Source organism: Mustela nigripes, chromosome 17, assembly GCF_022355385.1.
Source record: "Mustela nigripes isolate SB6536 chromosome 17, MUSNIG.SB6536, whole genome shotgun sequence".
NCBI classification, from domain to species: Eukaryota; Metazoa; Chordata; class Mammalia; order Carnivora; family Mustelidae; genus Mustela; species Mustela nigripes.
In genome coordinates, this window is record NC_081573.1 from 632,386 (window position 1) to 650,010 (window position 17,625).

Below are 17,625 nucleotides of genomic sequence, written 5' to 3' on the forward strand. Positions count from 1 at the left end.
ACTCGGGGGATCCCCGCTTTCCCACTCTGGCGCCGCTTCCGTCACTCCGGGATGATTCCGGTGTGCTCTCCCGGAGCTGGCCTCCGCGGGAAGACAGGAACTGTTTGCTGAACGAGCGAGCGAGTGAATGCGAGGGCTGACTTGCCGCTGCCGACTCCAGGGTCAGACAGTCACGATGGGAAGGTGGATGGAGGGAGGATGCACCGGCATCGCAGGGCAAGGGAGGGGACAGGGTCCACCTGTCCCTGGGGAGGAAAGCCTGGAGGTCGGCACTGCGACACCCTTCCCTGCGCGATCCCCATGCTCACTGGAGTTGGGAGAGTCACTCCTCTAGAGCACCGCTCCTCCCAAGTGGGGACCCTGGCTGGGGCAGGGCCTCTCACACACCCGGGAACCCTCTGAAGATTTGTTAAAATGCAGATTCTGCCTCAGGAGGTCCCAGGTGATGCTGATGCGCCACAAGATTCAGAGCGCCACAAGATTCAGAGCGGTGGTTCTCAAACTGGCCCGCACATCAGAATCACCTGGGTGGCTTGAAAGAAAAGTCCAGATACTCATCCTTTTACCCTAGAACACTGAAATCTTAATTTCTGGGGATGGGGACCAGAAGTAACTTTTAAATCTACTGAGATGATTCCAACATGCAGCTCATCTGATAAAGAATTTTCTAGAAGTGGTTCTCAAAGGGAGTCTCAAGCAGCAGCCAATACATCACCCAGGAACTTACCAGAAATGCACACTTTTGAGTTCCCACCCTGGACCAACTGAAGCAGTAACCCTGGGCCCTCCAACCCTGGTTTTAACAAGCCACCCAGGTAATCCTAAAGCATACTAGGTTTCAAGCATCTCTTCTAAGACTGTGCAGGACTGCGGCACAAAGTGAGTCAGATCCTTTCCTGACTCCCACCAAGGAGGTGGAGGTTCTGAAGGGTGGCAGACAGAGCACCCTTCCCCAGAAGACCTATCAGCAGAGAGAGCCAAGTTGGTCACTCTCCAACATGGCTGACCTAAAGCCTCAGGGATAAAGTTGGGGAAACTGAGTTCTGTGACCTGGGGTAACGTGGCCATTAGAAGGAATCTCCCAGGTGGTGTAGACTCTGATGTGAGGGGAGAGATTCCGAGAGCGGCCGAGGTGCAGAGCGAGCCTTGCATTGAGGCACACTTGGATCAAGTATGGCAGCAGCAGCCCAGAAAGAGGAATCAGGGAGCTCTCAGCCAGGACCCAGCCAACCAGAGCCCCAGGGAGAAAGCGTGAACCAGCGGATGGGAGATGGGCAGAGATAGGAAGCATCACCTTCTCAAGGATAGGTTACGCACCCACCTCCTGGGCAACTGAGAGGGGCGCCAACTGGCCTCATAGGTCGGTGACCAGGTCTCTGCGCTGTGTGCTGGGCAGCCCAGCTCCAGAGCCCAGTACATGGCCCCCAGGTGGTGCCTTCCTGAAATAGCGCTTGCAAGGTAGCCCTCCTGACCGCCCCTGCCTACAACCTTGTCCCCAGCTGCCTACAGGCCACCAGCCCCGCAGCCTGTACCTTCCAGTGAAGCAAAGGGGACCTGGGCTGAGCCCCTGTCCCAGGACAGAGGAACCTGGCAGGAACTCTTAGAGCACTGTGTCCATGCCGGCAGGGAATCCGTCTGCTTGGCCCCATCAGGGCTTGGCACAGCAGGCTGGGCAGGGAATGCCTTGCAAATACTGGTCCCTGACAGGAGCCTACCACCTCTCACATCCTCGCAGGTGGCCCTGTGTTAGGGGTGCAGGCTTGGAAAGGCGAGGCCACTCACCTGACACCACAGCTGCCCAGGCTGGCCTGTTCACAAAGCTGGGGCTTTCAGTAGCTGCATCCCTTGGGTGTTAGAACACATGACCTTCTCCAGGCAGGCTGGAGACAGAGAGGGCTCTGCTCTTCCTGGGATCCGTGACAGGGAAGTGAAAGACCAGGGACAGGCCCAGATGCCACCTGGATCTGTGCCCCCAACCCCCACAGCTCTGACTCCTCCAGTCACACGTTTGACAAATGATCACTTCCCAGGGACAGAACCTGATAATGTGCTTTTAATTGCACTTTTTTCCAAAAGTATCTCCCTTCCTAGTTAAAATACAAAAGATGAGGCAAGATGAAGACTGGCTCTGCCGCTCTGCAGTGGGGAGCAGTCTTGGTGCTTGGGGGGCCGGGCCTCCTCCCAAGCCACCCCGGACAGTCCTGGCACCAGGCTGAGGACCGACCCTCCCAGCCCTATCCTGACCAGGATCCCTTCAGAAGGGCAGGGCCTGCGCAGCTTCAGGGTCATCCCCCGAGGGCGCAGCCCCTCAGGTGGACATGATGCCGCTCTTCTCGCCCTTGACCTTGAGGAACTCCGCCATGCTGGAGAAATACTTCTGGTTGGCCTCAGCTACCTTCTTCTCGGCTGCTTGTGGGTTCACAATCTCCAGGCCCTGGGCAGGTACAGGAGGTGATGATGGAGTGGGGAGATGGGCCAGCCCCTGACAAGGCTTGCCCATCCCGTGAAAGAACGTGAAATGTCCAGGACGCCCTTCTCAGTTGTCCTTGGGCTCCAGGGCGATTTGAGAACAGATGACCACTCACCAAACTGCCGCCGCCCCAAACCTGGGAGATTCTGACTCCAGGGGTCTGGGATTGGGGAAGAGTGGGGAGGACCTGGGCATCTGAATTTTTAACAAGTCGTCCAGGTGATTTTAAAAATACCAGTGTTTCAAAACAGCTGACCACGTTTGGTTCCTGAGTAAGGAAACCAAGTCACAGAGCTGAGTGACTTGCCTGCGGCCCTAGTACAAACCACAGCAACACCACTGGTGACGCAGACCCGCGCTAGCTCACAGCATTCCCAGCATCTTCCCGGGCAGTCCTTACCTCCTCTCTCAGGCTCCCAGGGCGGCTCCAACCAGCCACCGTGCTCCCACTCCCTTTCCCCTCCATGCACTTCCTACCTACCAGCAGGCTCTGTATCTTACTTCCGGCCCCTGCCATACCACAAGCTCCAAGAGGGCAAGGCTTCCCGTCTCGTGCTTGTGGCTCTATCCCCAGCGCCTGCAATGGCGCTCGGAGCTCAGTACACCCTTGCTGATGGGGCGAATGAGCTCACGTGAGACACGCTGGCCCTCCCTGGGGGAGCAGAGAGACAGACAGACGCAGCGGCTCCACCCAGTGCATCGGTGGCTGGGTGGGACCTCCCCGTCCCAGCCAGCTAGCTATGACCTTTCTTAGTTTCAACCCTGAGGTTGTCCCCACCACCCAGCGCCTCCGGGAGGGGCTGAGCCAGCTCCAGGTCACAGGGAACAACTGGTCACCCAAAGTCCCAGCCTGATCCTAAAGCCAGCCTGTGCTTGCTGGCACGACGTTTCCCTTCTGTCCCTGTGAGCTTGAGCACCAGGAACTGCGCTCTCCCTTCCAGGGCCTTCCCTGAAACGCCAGCCACAACAGCCCAATGAGGAACTCCATGTGCCCGCCTCAGAGGCAAAGAAACTGGAGCCCAGAGAGGGATTTGCTCAGGGCCACTCAGACCAGAGGGATTTGCTCAGGGCCAGCCCAGACCCGGGCCCCCTGACTCCAGCACCCAATACCTGGAGCGGGGTGAAAGCCACGCTAGAGGCGGTCCCTGAGGAGCGGTCGCGGATGGTGGACTTCCCTCCATACACCACGCTCTGCTTCTGCAGGGTCCGCTGTGGGGGGAGTGGACGGGAGGGTTGGGCTGGGCCCAGACTCTCTCCCCGGAGCTCCCCCACCCTGGGCCCACTCCGGCCAGGCCCGTACCTGCAGTGTCTTGGAGATCCTGGCTTTGGTGGCCTCGTTCACCTGTGTCTGCCGTACCCGCCCGCTGCCCGACTTGCCCAGATGGCCCAGGCTGAAGCCCAGGTCCTCTTGGTAGGCGTCCTCCTCGATCTGGCAGGAGAGGAAGGCATCCCAGAGTTCACCAGATGCCCAGGCGGTCACCCGATTCAGGTGCCTGCTGGGGCCCAGTGAGCACGGTCCTGCTACCACTCCCCAAGCAGACAGCCAAGAGGGGCTGTGTGTGTAGCTCCGCGCGCATGTGCATGCACGTGCACACGCACGGGGCTCAACAACGGAAAGCCGGCTTGCTGGTGAAACGGCATCTGAGCTCGTTCTTGCAGGACCGGTAGGAGGATGCTCAGCGAGACTGACAGCACAGGGGAAGTCTGGGGATGGGCACATACAGAAGGGCAAGGCTGTGGGGAGGGACAGGGCCGGCACTGAGTACTACATTGGTCCCGTGGGGGGCACGGATGTGGGGTGGTGCCCGGCAGAGAGGAAGAAATGTGAAAGGGGCGTCAGGGTTAAGGGCCTGACCTCTCCAAAGCTCATGCGATTGGCCTGCTTCCGGATCTCGGTCAGTCCTAGCCGCTCCTTCATCTTGCGGTACCTGGGGATGGGCAGCAAGGGTCAGCTGGGCACGTGAGCCCCCCTTCCCACCCCCATGTTCCTTAGGGCCCACCTGCGGCCGCCTCGCTTCTTGCGCTGCCCGTCAAGGGGCGCAGGCAGTGGCTTCACCTGCTTCACAGGTGGTGGCTCCTGCCACTTGTCGAACTTCCGCTCAATCTCGTCCTTCAGTTCGTAGCCCACCTGGGGAGGGCAGAAGGGTCCCATCAGGGCCTTGCCCCGCCATCAGCCAGAGTGTCATGCCTGTCCCCAGGCCTAGGGGTCCTATCCTCTGTTGGGGTTTAGTTCTACCTCATGCTCAGGTCGCGGGCTCAGACCTCTCCCCGCACCCCTCACATTACTATCTTCTTGATGGGGGATGGGGGGGGATACCAGCAGCCCCCCAAATGCAATGCCTGTCTCCCCTCCCCAGCCTTCAGCTCTGGCCTGCACAGGTGGCCAAAGGGGGTCACCTGGGAGCCTCACCTCCATGGTTTCTGTCCCACTGGGCTTTTTCTTCTGGAAAGACCCTAGATCGGCCCCCGTCAGCACCTCTGCTGATAACCGAGCTCTCTCCGGGGCACACAGGCTCCGCGTGACCTGCCCCCTCCCAAGGCCTTCTCTTCCAAGCTTGCTGTGTGCTAGGCCCCGGGCCTTTGCACTGGCCGTTTCCTCTTCCTGGGACTCTTCCCCCAAACACTCGCCTGACTTGCTTGTTAGCTTCACTTGAGTACATGACGTTCATCTTTCCAGAAAGGCCCTCCCTGACATACCGGTTAACCCAGCACCCACTCTCCCTCACCAGCCCAGGACCCTCTGATCCCATCTCCGCATTTACGCAGCACCCTGGACATACCACAGATGTCCCCAGTCTCCTCACCCCGCCCCCGGCCAGAACATGAATGCTACCGAGGCAGGGCTGTGGTCTGAGTGGCTCACTGCTCTCCCCCAGCACCTCGACCAGTGGTTCAGAGGGAAAGAGAAAGGGTGAGGGAGAAGGTGGGGAGGGGAAGAGAGACGAAGCCCGAATGCGGTCAGGCTGGGTGTTTGAATGCCAACGTACGAGACAGAAAACACACCCACTTTCATGGAGCAAGCCTGCCAAGGGAGACAAGTAAACTGCACCATGACAAGGCTGGTAGAGCAGACAGATCAACAGAGACGGACACCTGCCCGCGCCTCCTCACCTTCCCTTCTGTGCTCTCGTGGAAACTGTCCACACGGGCTGCCAGCGTGCACTTGGCGGCCACCAGCCGGGCCGCCTTCCGCCGGAGATCCTGAAGCAGCGGAGATGGGGCAGACCTGAGGGGAGGCTCCCTTTGCCAGCATCGAGCTTTCCCCAAACCCCAGCCACCACCATTTCCACCACATGTCACCATGATAGAGCGTTATGGCACCAAATCAGCACCATCACGGTTTTCTTTCCCCAGGCTTATTATGGACAGCCGGAAGCCGTCTGCAGAGACAGCCGCCTTACTGCAGGTAGAAGATGATCACATGCTAAAAACAGTGATTAAGACAGAAAACATCCACCTGTGTAGCAGAAAGGTCAGTGGCCCACGCTCTGAGACACACAAAGATGGTAGACGTAAACCCCCAGCCACACATCTAGTTGGTAGTGATAACAAAGTTAGCAGCAAGCGCCTATAACCCTGCCCTGAGGCCAGCCCTCAGTCCTCAGCCCCTGGGCGGTGAGCTCTGCTGGCCTGAGGGCCTTGGACAAGGCAGAGACCAACCATGGGATTGGAAATAGGGTCTTTGGGTGACGGGGTCTCAACCTGGAGCCCAGCTCAGCCACCTGGGCTACCCGGTCACGTGAGCCCCAGTGGAGACTCCGGAATTCGGCTCAGCCAGGCTTTTTTGGGGGCGGGTGTCCCTGCACGCGGGCAGGTGTGCAGGCCAGGAGTGACGTGTCTTGACAGGGAGAGGACAACTGGGAGTGCGGTGGGTGGCACCATCAGGCCCTGCCCCACATGCTTCCTCCCCTGGCTGATGTGAGTCTATCCTCTCACGAACGCAAGCCCAGGTGGCTCGGCTTGGAGTCCGTTCGTCCCTTTAGGGGGTTACTGAACCTGAGGACGGTTTGGGGACCCCTGCCACTTGCAAGCTAATGCTGACACTGCTTGTTACATCCAAGTGGGGCCTGAAAGAATTCCATTTGTAGCAGTCCTAATCCCAACCCCACGAGGCAGGCTCTGTTCCCATTTGACAGACAAGGACACTGAGGCACAGAGCTCATGCCTCTTGCCTTGGTAAGTGGAGCTCTAGAACCCCAACCCTGACACATCGGCTCCAGCATCCTCGTTCTGATGCCCCGTGTGACCCTGTCGTCTGAGCTCCTGACCATGGTCCCCAGCTCTGACCAGTGGGAACTGAGGAGCTGAGGCTATGTCTGACACAGCGGAAGCTCCACGGGGAGCCACGCTGGGGGCAGAGGGGACTCACCGGGGGCAGAGATTGCACGATGTCGCTGTGGTAGATGTAACCAGTGTGTGGCAGCACGGATGTGGACGAGAAGCCGGACAGCGTCTTTCGTTGTGCCCCAAGCAGCATGATGTTACAGGCCGGCATCTTGGAGAGGTTGGTTAGGCCCCCCGCCACCCCTGCAACCGGAGGGAGGATGTCAAAGCCGCTCAGGGTGTTTATTTGGGGGCTCACTGTGTGCCTGTGTGTGTGTTTCTGATTGAATTCCTGAGTTGGCCCTGCAGAGAGGGCTGACAAATCCCGTTTTAGAAGGAGGATACGGAGGAGGCTCAGAGAGGTGAAACCACTGGCCTGAGGATGCACAGCAAGAAGTCAGCCCAACAGTAACCCGCGCCCCGAGTCTGCAGAGCTCTGTGTGTCTCCCACCAGCTGCCAGCACCCGGGGGACACCCGGAGGATGGGCCTGGCATCAATCACCCCAGCTTCCCATGAGCACGTCTGCAGGCTGGGGGCAGGGAAACTGCAGCTAGAAATGCTGCAGATGGGGGTCTGCTGCACGCCAAGCCCTGCACTGGGGGTTTTTAAGGTCGAGGTCGACTGTGTCATCAAACACACGCCTCCCGCACAGGGACGGGCCCCCACACACCCCCTGCCCACACACACACACACACACACACACACACACACACTCTGATTCAATCTGCATAACCTACGACGCTTTGCAGATATGATCATGTGAAGGACTCTGAGACGGGGTAAGTGGAAGAGAAAGGCAGAGAGTCACAGGGAGGTGAGACAGGAGACTTTAAGACGGGGGAATGCAACAGCCTCTAGAAGCTGGAGAAGACAGAAGCGGATTCCTCTCTAGAAGCTCGTAAATACAAAGGAACGCAGGAACTGGCTGACACCCTGATTTCTGCCCAGCACTCACAGGACAGTAGCAAAGCCCTATCACACCTGGGGAAACCGAGGCACATGCTGTCACCTGCCCAAAGATGTGAAGTCAGTGAGGAGGGAAGGAGGACCCACACACAAGTTTATCTTGCCCTGAAACCTCTGCTTCTTTCTACCCTGCACACGTCGGCCACCCAAGCCTGAGCTATGACCCAGATTCCTATGTCAAAGCCCTGCACCTGGTTCTGTAGAACGGGACCGTGTTTGGAAACAGGCCTTGAAAGAGGTGATTAAAGTGTTAGGATGTCAGCAGATGGGCCCTGATCCAGCACAACCAGTGTCCTCGGAAGAAGAGCTGAGGACACAGATGTGCAGAGGGGAGGCCGTGGGAGCAGCTGGCCACCGACAAGCCGAGGAGAGAGGCCTCTGCGGGGCCCAGACTGTTGACACGCTGGTCCCAGCCTCCCAGCCTCGGGGACCATGTGACAGCGAACCTGGGGGCCCCAGCCCCTGCCCCCGCCCGCGGTGCTTGTTAGGGCAGCCAGAGCAAAGCCGCACCGGTGCTGCACACAGCTCCCCTGAAGACTCTCATGGCTGAAGGCGTGAGGAGCCCGAGAGGGCGCTCTGAGGGGATCGAGGAGGAGTGCCCACCTCACTCCTGACACGTGGTCAGGACTGCAGTCCCCATCTCGCGGGTGAGACCAAGGCCCCGAGAGCTGTCGCTGCTAGTGCCGGGCTGCCCAGGCGTCTGTGCAGAACCGGGAGCTGCTGGAACGTGGCAGCCAAGGGGGCAGCCTCTCCAGCAGCCATGCTCCTGCCTCCTCCAGCCTGTTCAGTCCAGCCCTGCTCAGGGCTACCATCCTGTCCCCGCATGTCTGCAGGAAGAGCAGGGCAGCTGACCTCCGCAACCTCTAGGAGGGGTGACAGGGGCAAGGGCAAGGGGGACACAGTGCTGAGGGCCCAGGCCAGATGCCCCATCTTGTAAAGGAGGGACGAGGCTTCCCCAAGGTTGCATTATTCAAGGACAGCCCTGTGTCCGCACTCTGCCCTGGGCCTCACCCATGATCTTGGCGGCTGTGGACGCCCCTATGATGATGGAGAGGTTGGGCGCGATGAAGGACATCCGAGACTCCACGTACTCGTAGATGCGGTGCTTAGAGGCATTCAGCTCGAGCGCCATGTCGCAGGCCTCCTCCAGCCGCTCCAGCTCCTCCTCCGACAGCTGCTGCCTGCAGCAGTGAGGGACGTGGCTGGGTTGGGCCCCGGCCTCCACGGGGTGTCCTGTCTGCCTGGCACAGGAGCCCATGTCCCCCCAGCTGTGTGCACAGCCAATGGCCCTGAGGCCTGGAAGCAGGGGCTACTGGGAATCCTGGTTTTCAGGGGGCACCTTGCCAGCCTGGGCCTTGCCTGCCCACACCAGTCTCTGCCTTTGCCCACGTGTCCCTGCCAGCTCCTCCTCCAGGTCTCACCCTTGCCTGCCACCGAAGCCGACTGCTGACCAACGACGCCTCTGTAAGGCCGCTCCATGACCCACCCACTTCTGTGCCAGACCAGCTGGCCCCAGGAGAGGGACCCCACAGCTGTGTGGCCCTCAGCAGCATGCCCAGCGCATACCTGGCACACAGAAGATGTTGGGCGAGTACTTATGGCAGGAAACCACAAAGGGGGGGCTGTTATTGCTGTCATTTTACTGAGAAGGGACACGAGGCCCAGATGGTGAAGGGACTGGCCTGAAGCCACAGAGCTGGTAGCCAGACCCAGCCATACCCCTCCCTCCCTCACCCCATCTGCTATAAGCCGCAGAGAGGAGGGACCATGGAGCCGGCCGAGGCACCTGCAACCACAGCCCAGTGGGCTGATGCTCACGGCTGCCCCCAGCAGTGGCAAGCTAGGAGCCCACTTGCTCTCCCACTGGAGAGCTTGGTCCCTGCCTAGAGCTGCGTCGTCACCTCCTCTAGGAAGCCACCGGCCCAGGAGGACAGGTCCCTCTTGTCTTGTTCTCCATGCCCCTTGGCACCCCGTGTGCATTCTAACACTCGCCCTCCAGCCTTCGACCTGTGTGTGCACCTGCTTTCCCTCAAACAGGAGCATGGGCAGGGCAGTTTCTGCTCTGCTGAGTTCTCTAATCTCTGACCTCAGAACAGTGCTCAGTGCTCGGTAGCATTTACTCAATGAGCAGAAAGGCAGCCCAAAGGAGGAGGTCTCCATGCCACTGGACTCTGCTCTGGGGTTACAGACATTTCCTCCTCGTGGGCACAGATGCCAGAGGGGAAGGTAGAGACCAAGGGGCCAACACAAAGTCCCTGCCTTCACAGACCCCTCCATTCCAGCGAGGGATGGCGTGCCAGAGACAAATGCTTCTACTGTGGGTTTGCCCTCTGCCTCGCCAGTTCCAACTACAGGTCCCTCGCTGACTGAGCATCCCCGGGAACAGCCCGGTGCCTGGCTTACAGCGGGCCCTCGTCAAACATGTGAGGAACAAAAATGACCTGTCCTCTTGAGACGGACACCTGTGCCACTGGGACCCCAAGATCTTCATCGGCCACTAGATGGGCCTGAGGGGCCCCAGTGACTTCTCCCCCTGTGCACGCACCCCTGGGTGGTAGAGGCGGTCACACTGACGACCATGATGGTGGCGTTGGTCAGGATCTGCTGTAGGTTCTCATTGTTCTTGCACTTGTCCAGGCTGTTACCCAGCTCCTAGGGGTGAGAAGGCAACAGAGGGGAGGAGCAGAGACTCAGGAAGGCCCTAGAACCTTTCTTGCTCCTGCACACACCTGGGTCTCTTCTGCGGACACAGGGACAGCTAGGGACTATACACAGGGTGCCTGCCGCCTCCCAGTCCCAGGGACTTCACTGCTCAGAGCATCAGCAGCATTTGCCTGGCGCGGCCACTCAGAAACTCGGCCCAGGCAGACCCGCTGCGTGCATCAACTGAGGTTGCCAATCTAACCACACTGCCTCGCTGTGCGTAGGCCCCCCAACCATCCGCACCTTCTCCTAGCCTCACGCAGGAGACTCCTCACTGCTGTCCCCGCCCTCCCTAGCACCTGACCCTCTTGTGGCTTTCCCAGAAGGCCCACAGCCTTGGGGTCACATGGGACCCGACCTCATCAACTTTGCTGGTCACTTCCTCCTTTCTGAACACAGCAGGGCTTGTGACCACCCAGGGTCTTGGTACTTGTGACCTCTTCCCCCAGATCTCTGCACAGCTACCCCTGCATCAACCTTCAGATCTCGACTCAAATGCCACCGGCTCCAACCACTGTTGGTGGCACAAGGGACCCCCTCATCTCCCTGCCTGCTTCCTCGGCCTCGAGCAGCTCGCAGACCTTCCTGGGAGACCCATCCAGGGAAGCGGCGGCACTGGACGTGAGGCAGAGTCCCAAGGACATCCTTTCCAGGCTCCATCCGTCTCTTGCTGGGAAGCCTGGAGCAGATGACCTACCACCCATCCCCTCCAGTATCTCTAGGTCTCAAGAGAACAAGGAAGGCAGCTAAGGCTCGGGCAGCCTCACTCTGGGCCCTTTACTTGCTCTCTGTCCCCACCTCCCACCTTCACATGAGGGGCGATCCAGGAGACTCAATTCCTCCTGAGTTCTGACCTCTCTCTGCTCACCTTGACTGTGCGGATGTAATCCAGTGCGTTGGGGACCAGAGATTCCAGTTCAGGGAAGCGCTTTGAGTACTTATCTCGGATGAACTTGTGGATGATGTCTAAGAAACATGGGAAAGGCAGTTATCTGATGAGGGCAGGCAGACTTTGCTGGCTGTCCCCAGCACCCATCCCCCCTCCCTCCTCTGGTAACCAAACCCCTGAATTCAGCTGGGCTCACGGATAACCAGCAGCCCGTTCTGCTAGATGTGGCCACATGAGATCATTCTGGTCTACAAGATGTGATCTTAAGTGACACGTGCAATTTCCACGTCACCCCCTTAAAGAACTGTGCCCTCCTCTTCTTTCCCATTCTGCTGGTGGGGACGTGGAGGTGATGGCTGGAGGTAGGCAGTCATCCTGTGGCCCGACACAGATGGCAGGTCAACAAGACAGAAAGAGCCTGATCTAGAGTCTTGCATCAGAGGAAAGCACGCTTCCTTCTTATTCAGGCTGCTCTGTTACAGCAGCTGAACCTGGACTTGAACTAGGATGAGGATTTGCGGGCAGGACCCTGGGGAAGGCAAGCAGGATCCTGCTTATTCCCTCCTTAGGGATGCGAGGAGGAGGTGAGGGACACCACATGGGGCCATGTCTGCTCGCCCTCCCAGAACTCACTCAGTTCATTCTCGATCTCCACGGTCAGGTTGTTCGCATCCACGATGACCCGGTATTCGGGCGCTGCCTCGACCGGTCCCATCACTGTGAGGACGACAAACCACCTGGGTGGTTGGGTGTGTATCAAAAGGCTCCCACAGCTGGGGGAGTCAGGGGGCAGCGGCGTATGGCTGGAGGGGAGCTGGGGACTGAGGACAAAACCTGGAGCGGGGCTTCCATGTCAGCCCACCTCCCATCGCTCTCCTCCAGGCCAGTCGAGACATGACCCCATTGCACTCCAGGACTAACACCTCCAGGGGCTCTCCATGCACTCAGGCAGAGAGTCAAGTCCCACAGAAAGGAAGCCCTGTGAGGACAGGTACTGCGTGTCTACCATGGCTACGCCGCCGGTGCCCAGCACAGTGCCTGGCTATTTGCTGACTGTCTGGCTTTGCAGTTTCTCTCTCCGATGGCCTCGGCACTGTCCCAGCCCCACGCTCTCGAGACACCCCCGTCTTATCGCAGGCCAGCCAGGAAGGGCTGTACCACCCGGGCACTCGGCACTGCTTCGCTCTCCTCTGGGCCTCTGCATATGCTATTCCCACTCGATGGCACATCCCTTCCTCACCTGTTTCTGAGAAGTTCCTCTCCAGGTTTTAACAACAATCATAACGATGAGGACACTGCGGGCGTCATAAGCACAGTGGCCGAAACCCACGACTTACCACGTGTGCCGCTGCTCCTGCAGCCTTATGGGTACTGCCCTGATCTCCCACAACCACCAAGGGAGGCTGGTGTTACCAGTGAGCAGGGAGAGAAATGGAGGGACGTGGCCTGATGCCACAGAGCCAGCACACAACAGAGCTGAGATCTGGCCCCGGGGCCCCCATTTGTAACCCTGACAGTTTAAATGTCTCTGCTTCCTGAGGACTTGGTGGCACCTCAGGATCCTTTCCTCTTTTCAGGGTCTCTCCTCTGTGCTCCCGGGGCACTCTGGCCCCATCCAGTAGACACAACCGCCACCCAGACTGGAGATGCTCCGTGTCCACCTCCCCGACCAGACACCAAGTAGGATCAGGTCTGACTTAACCTGAAGGCTGACCCACCATCAGGGAGTGTCCCTTCCTCCATTCCCCACAGCTCTCCGGCCCACCGCCTCTGCCACTCCTGACGAGTGAGGCTCTGCACACACAGCTCCCTTCACCAGGGCATACAGCCACTGCTCTTGGCCTGAGGTGTGTATTCATGCTTCGAAGCCCATTTCAGCGATCAGCTCTTCCTAACCTCTGAGGCAGGGTCAGCCCCCACCTAGCAGCTCGTGTCCTGCACTCCCCCCACCCCAGCAGGCACTGCCCACAACTGCCCAGACATGGGCTGTCTGCTTTGCCAGATCCTGAGCATTCTGAGAGCAGAGAGCTGGGTAGATTCCCCAGGGCACCAGGTGCCCACACAGGCCTGCCTCGGGGCATCTCATGAAAGCTTCAAAGGAAGGAAGGAAAGAGCAGGTCTGCCCGGGACTCTGCTCTGCCCACACCGCGGCTGTGCCCACAACATCTGCTAACAAATCCCAGCCTGGAGCTCCACCCCCTCAAGAATCGGCAGCAACAGGAGCAGCGCCCAGAGCTGGGCCAAGTGCTCCAGACACAACCCAGTGTCCCCCACAGCTGACGGTCTGATAACTGCACGTCGGAAGGCTACTCTCTATTTACCAAATGACACCAGTTTTCCACTCACGGTAGCAAAGAGCCCCTCTTAGGCAAACTGAAAGAAAAAACTACGCTGAATTAAAGAAAGCAGGAAGTAAACAACAGAACAAGTGGTTTACGGATGTGGCAGGACCCTTAACCAGGCACAAGAACCCTGGAAGGTGAGCCCTAAGGCCACGAGCAAGCACTCGGCTCCGAACACGGACTTAAGGAGAGTCAGCCTTACAGCATGATGCCATCTCGGGGAGAAGCCTGTGCTGGGATGGAGATATGGGCTCTCCAAAAGGCCGAGAGAGCGAGAGACTGAACTTTCAAAGCTGCGCGCAGTGAGAGAGCCCAGGGGCTGGGAGGGCGAGGGGGAGCAGGAGGGGAGAAGGTACCTTCCGAAGCCTTGGCCTGCTTGCTGATATACTCCTCAATCTTCATCATGATCTCGGCAAACTGCTCAGGGAAGACAGAGAGTCAGAACTTGGGACTGGGAGGAGGCAGAGCGACTGCACACATCACCCCTCCCCGCAGCTTCTCTTTGCAGCCGGCTCACCATCTTGCTGTCCCACAGCTTGGCGATGCTCTTGACCGAGTCCCCGGAAAGATCCAGCTGCGTCTCCTCCTGCACATCTTCGATTGCTGGCTCCTCTTCTTCCTCCCCATAGCTTCCTCCTTCCTCCTCCTCTGCCGCCTCCTCAAGGTCAGCCAGGAGCTCATCTGCCAGGGACATGCCGAGGCCTATGGGGAAGGAGAGCAGGGTCCCCCCTCATTAATGCGAAGGGCTTCTCCCCGCCCAGAAGGGCTGGTCCTTCCTGGATCGACACCACAAGAATTTTCATGCGCTTTTTCTTCAGCGCCTGGCACGTAACAGGTGCTCAGTCACTACCAAACCGCTCTGTGAGCAAACCTCCCAGAAGCAGGTGGTCTCTGGTCACAGCTCACACCACTCACTGTTCTCACACTCACGTCACTGGAAAAGATAACAGGATGCCCCACACGCCACCACCTCACTAAGACTTAAAAAATTTACATCCTCCCCTTGATGAGATGGGAACCTTGCCTCAGACCCTTTTTTGTCCTATACCAGAGACCCCTTCCCCAAACCGTTGGGCCCTAAATGAATGACAGATGTCCTAAAATACTGATCTCCCCAGCCATCAGGGCAACCAGGTGCAGCCTAAAACATCTAGAGCCCCCAGCCTGACCCCCTCTGGCCACGAGCAGCCTCCTCGTTGACTCCAGGGGCTGGACAAAATGAGTATTTTCTCTGAGTCCCATGAAATGGAAAAGAATGAGAGGGACTACTCAACAAGGTATAAACCTACCATCCTTCTGGTTGCTCTTAACTTTTTTTTAAAGTGAGAAAACTGTCCTCCTTCCTGTTCTTTTCCATTTTTCGTAAAAACAAACCCCATTTCTCACTTCCTACTCTTCTACACCGCCCTCTCCTGAAGTGTAAAAACAGAGACTTTGCGTGGGTGATTTGTGGAGTGAAGCACGCGGGGGGCTGGGCAACAGGAAGAGCAGAGAACTCCCGGCCAATGTAAACGCGCAGCTGACGCAAACCTATGGACTTGCTTCGCAAGGGGGACCATCGGTTGCATGGTGCCAGGATTTTTCTTTCTTCAAGAAATTCCTAATTTTTATAATCTTTTAGTTTCAATGTTGCCTCGTAATTATTCAAATGGATAATTTAACTAAATCTAAAACCCTCCAGACCACCACACACGGCACAGGCCGAACCTGAAAGGTTACAGGACGGATCTGGCCCTTGAAGTGGGAGTTTGGGACCCCTGGGTGCCCAGCTATCCCTATGAGATCAGTTTCCCTCACACCCTCCTCCCTCCCTTGGACGCAGTATCCTCTTTACTCTGACTTCTCTTTAACGCACCTGCGTGGTCTCACATGTGTCTTTCTCTGAAACTCACCTCCTCACTTTCTCTGCACAAGAAAAACTGTATTTACTTTTGTACTTATTTGAGAGCGAGAGTGAGCACAAAGGGGTAGGGGCAGAGGGAGAAGCAGACCCCCCTCTGAGCAAGGAGCCCGATGCCGGATACCCGGTTTGATCCCAGAACCCTGGGATCATGACCTGAAGTGAAGGCAGACGCTTAACCGACGGAGTCACCCAGGCGCCCCTCTTCCTTACAGAATATAGGGCGCTCCCCATACATGTAACACTTGGTGTCTGTGCGTGTCCTGTCTGTCTCCACTCAACGGTCAGCAGACCCGGGCACCGCATCTGTCTGCTCACAGCTACATCCTCACATCTAACGGAACGTCTAGCACTGTGGCTGGTACCGAAAAATCACCTGCTGAACGAGGGAAGGGCTCGATCTAGTCCTTACGCCGGCGACATCACGCTTTCTCCAGGTCTCTGAGTGATTTGCTCGTCCCTCAGGGGCACAAACACTGCTTCCCGCCGCGTGCGTCTCTGAGCCCCGGACCAGACCCCATCCCGCTGTTAACACATCTCGGAGCCCTTTCGTTCGTCCAGACACTTAAGGCTGTTCGGACTTCTAACACTTTCAAATGCGCGTCTTCCCGGTTCGGAGGACATTTCCGCAGGAACCGGGGCCGTGCCCCCTTGGCTCACCGCTCGCCCTGCCGCGACCAGCCCGCCGCAGGCCAGCCCGCCTCTCCGGCCGCGCCACCGCCGGGACGCCCCTCGCCCCCTCGCCCTCCGCGGCCCTCAGCTCCCTCCCGCCTTCCCATTGCAGACGGGACGCGCCCCGCGCGTCCGGGCCAGTGTAATTACATAATCATTACCCGACTAAGCCGGGGCACCGGGCACGGCGCTGAGCGGCAGGGAGCCGCTAGCGCACGGACGCTGCAAAACACAGAGAACCTCCGCGTAACCAACCTACTAAGGCCTGCCTCTCTCCCTGCACACGCCCGCCTCCGGGCCCCGTCTCCGGCCTCCCGCCCTCGCCCCGTCTCCCTCACACGAACCTCTCTCCGCCTCGCACGACGGTTTCTAGGGAAAGTCGCTTCCGAACAGCGCTCGACGCTCGCTGATGACCTCTGATTCTCGCGCCGGCGTCGCGGCAAAGGCGCGCTCTGATTGGCTCCTGTCCCGCGTCATTCTCGGCCGCCTTTGGAACAACAACTTTATTAGCTCTTGCCGCTAGGCGCAGAAGCGGTAAGGACGAGAGGAGAGGGGACTTGTCGGCCTGACGGCCCGCCGAGGACTGACCCTGCTAACTGGGGAATCGCCCTAGCCAGACGGAAGGTGCAGGGACAAGAATAAAGACGGGGGCAACTCAGACGACTCGGGAAGGAGTGAGACGAAAAAGCAAGGACTTTAAGCCGGGCGGGACTCAGGGCGGAGGTGGAGGGGGGTGGGGAGCGGAGCCGGAAGCCGGGAACTACAAGTCCCAGAGGGCCTAGAGGCTAAGTCCCGGATGTGGTGGCCGTGAAGCCTGATGGGACAGGTAGTTTTGCGAAGGACCTAACCCAGAGGTTTGCGAGGTTGGACGTTCTGAGACCTGAGGCGCCGGGAGCGGGAGACATGGAACTGGAGCAGAGAGAGGGGTGAGTGGCTTTTGGGAAAACTTCTATTCCCAAAAGGCATTGCGGCTGCATCACGTACAGCCATGTGCACTTTTCCTGGAGGGCGGATGGGGACTGTAGTTCATGCGACTGCGATCTTAGGGACCAGGGTCTGTACTCGGACATTCTGGGGGAGAAAGTTACGGCTTTGGAGTTCTGGATCTGAGAGATGACGAGGTTGGAGCCCCGGCCTCCCGAGCTTGAGTGAGGCGATGGGGATTTGAACTTCCTGGGATCCTCTGGGAGCAAGTTTGGAAGTCTGGACGACTGGGTCTGAGGGAGGAGGGGCTGGGGGTTCTGGACTCCTGGGTCTGAGGAAGGAGGGGCTGGGGGTCTGGACTCCTGGTCTTAGGAAGGAGGGCTGGGGGTTCTGGACTCCTGGGTCTGAGGAAGGAGGGACTGGGGGTCTGGACTC

General features: G+C 58.6%; 2 protein-coding genes across 2 annotated transcripts in view; one reads left to right on the forward strand and one right to left on the reverse strand.

Moving 5' to 3' along the window:
* Nucleotides 1–2,219: 2,219 nt before the first annotated feature.
* On the reverse strand, nucleotides 2,220–16,706 carry PRPF31 (pre-mRNA processing factor 31). The gene is made up of 14 exons (XM_059381777.1): nucleotides 16,611–16,706; nucleotides 14,212–14,396; nucleotides 14,051–14,111; nucleotides 11,986–12,069; nucleotides 11,332–11,429; nucleotides 10,306–10,412; nucleotides 8,772–8,941; nucleotides 6,840–6,997; nucleotides 5,582–5,671; nucleotides 4,471–4,598; nucleotides 4,326–4,398; nucleotides 3,771–3,899; nucleotides 3,581–3,679; nucleotides 2,220–2,434 (listed from the first exon to the last, which is right to left on the reverse strand). The coding sequence occupies exons 2-14, from the start codon at nucleotides 14,386–14,388 to the stop codon at nucleotides 2,309–2,311; spliced, it is 1,500 nt and encodes a 499-aa protein (XP_059237760.1). The 5' UTR covers nucleotides 14,389–14,396; nucleotides 16,611–16,706; the 3' UTR covers nucleotides 2,220–2,308.
* Nucleotides 16,707–16,800: 94 nt separating this feature from the next.
* TFPT (TCF3 fusion partner) overlaps nucleotides 16,801–17,625 on the forward strand; it is a 7,356-nt gene continuing 6,531 nt past the window's right edge. Inside the window, exon 1 of the mRNA XM_059381812.1 lies at nucleotides 16,801–17,192. Coding sequence (XP_059237795.1) covers nucleotides 17,170–17,192 — 23 coding nt within the window. The 5' untranslated portion in view covers nucleotides 16,801–17,169. The remainder of the gene's footprint in view (nucleotides 17,193–17,625) is intronic.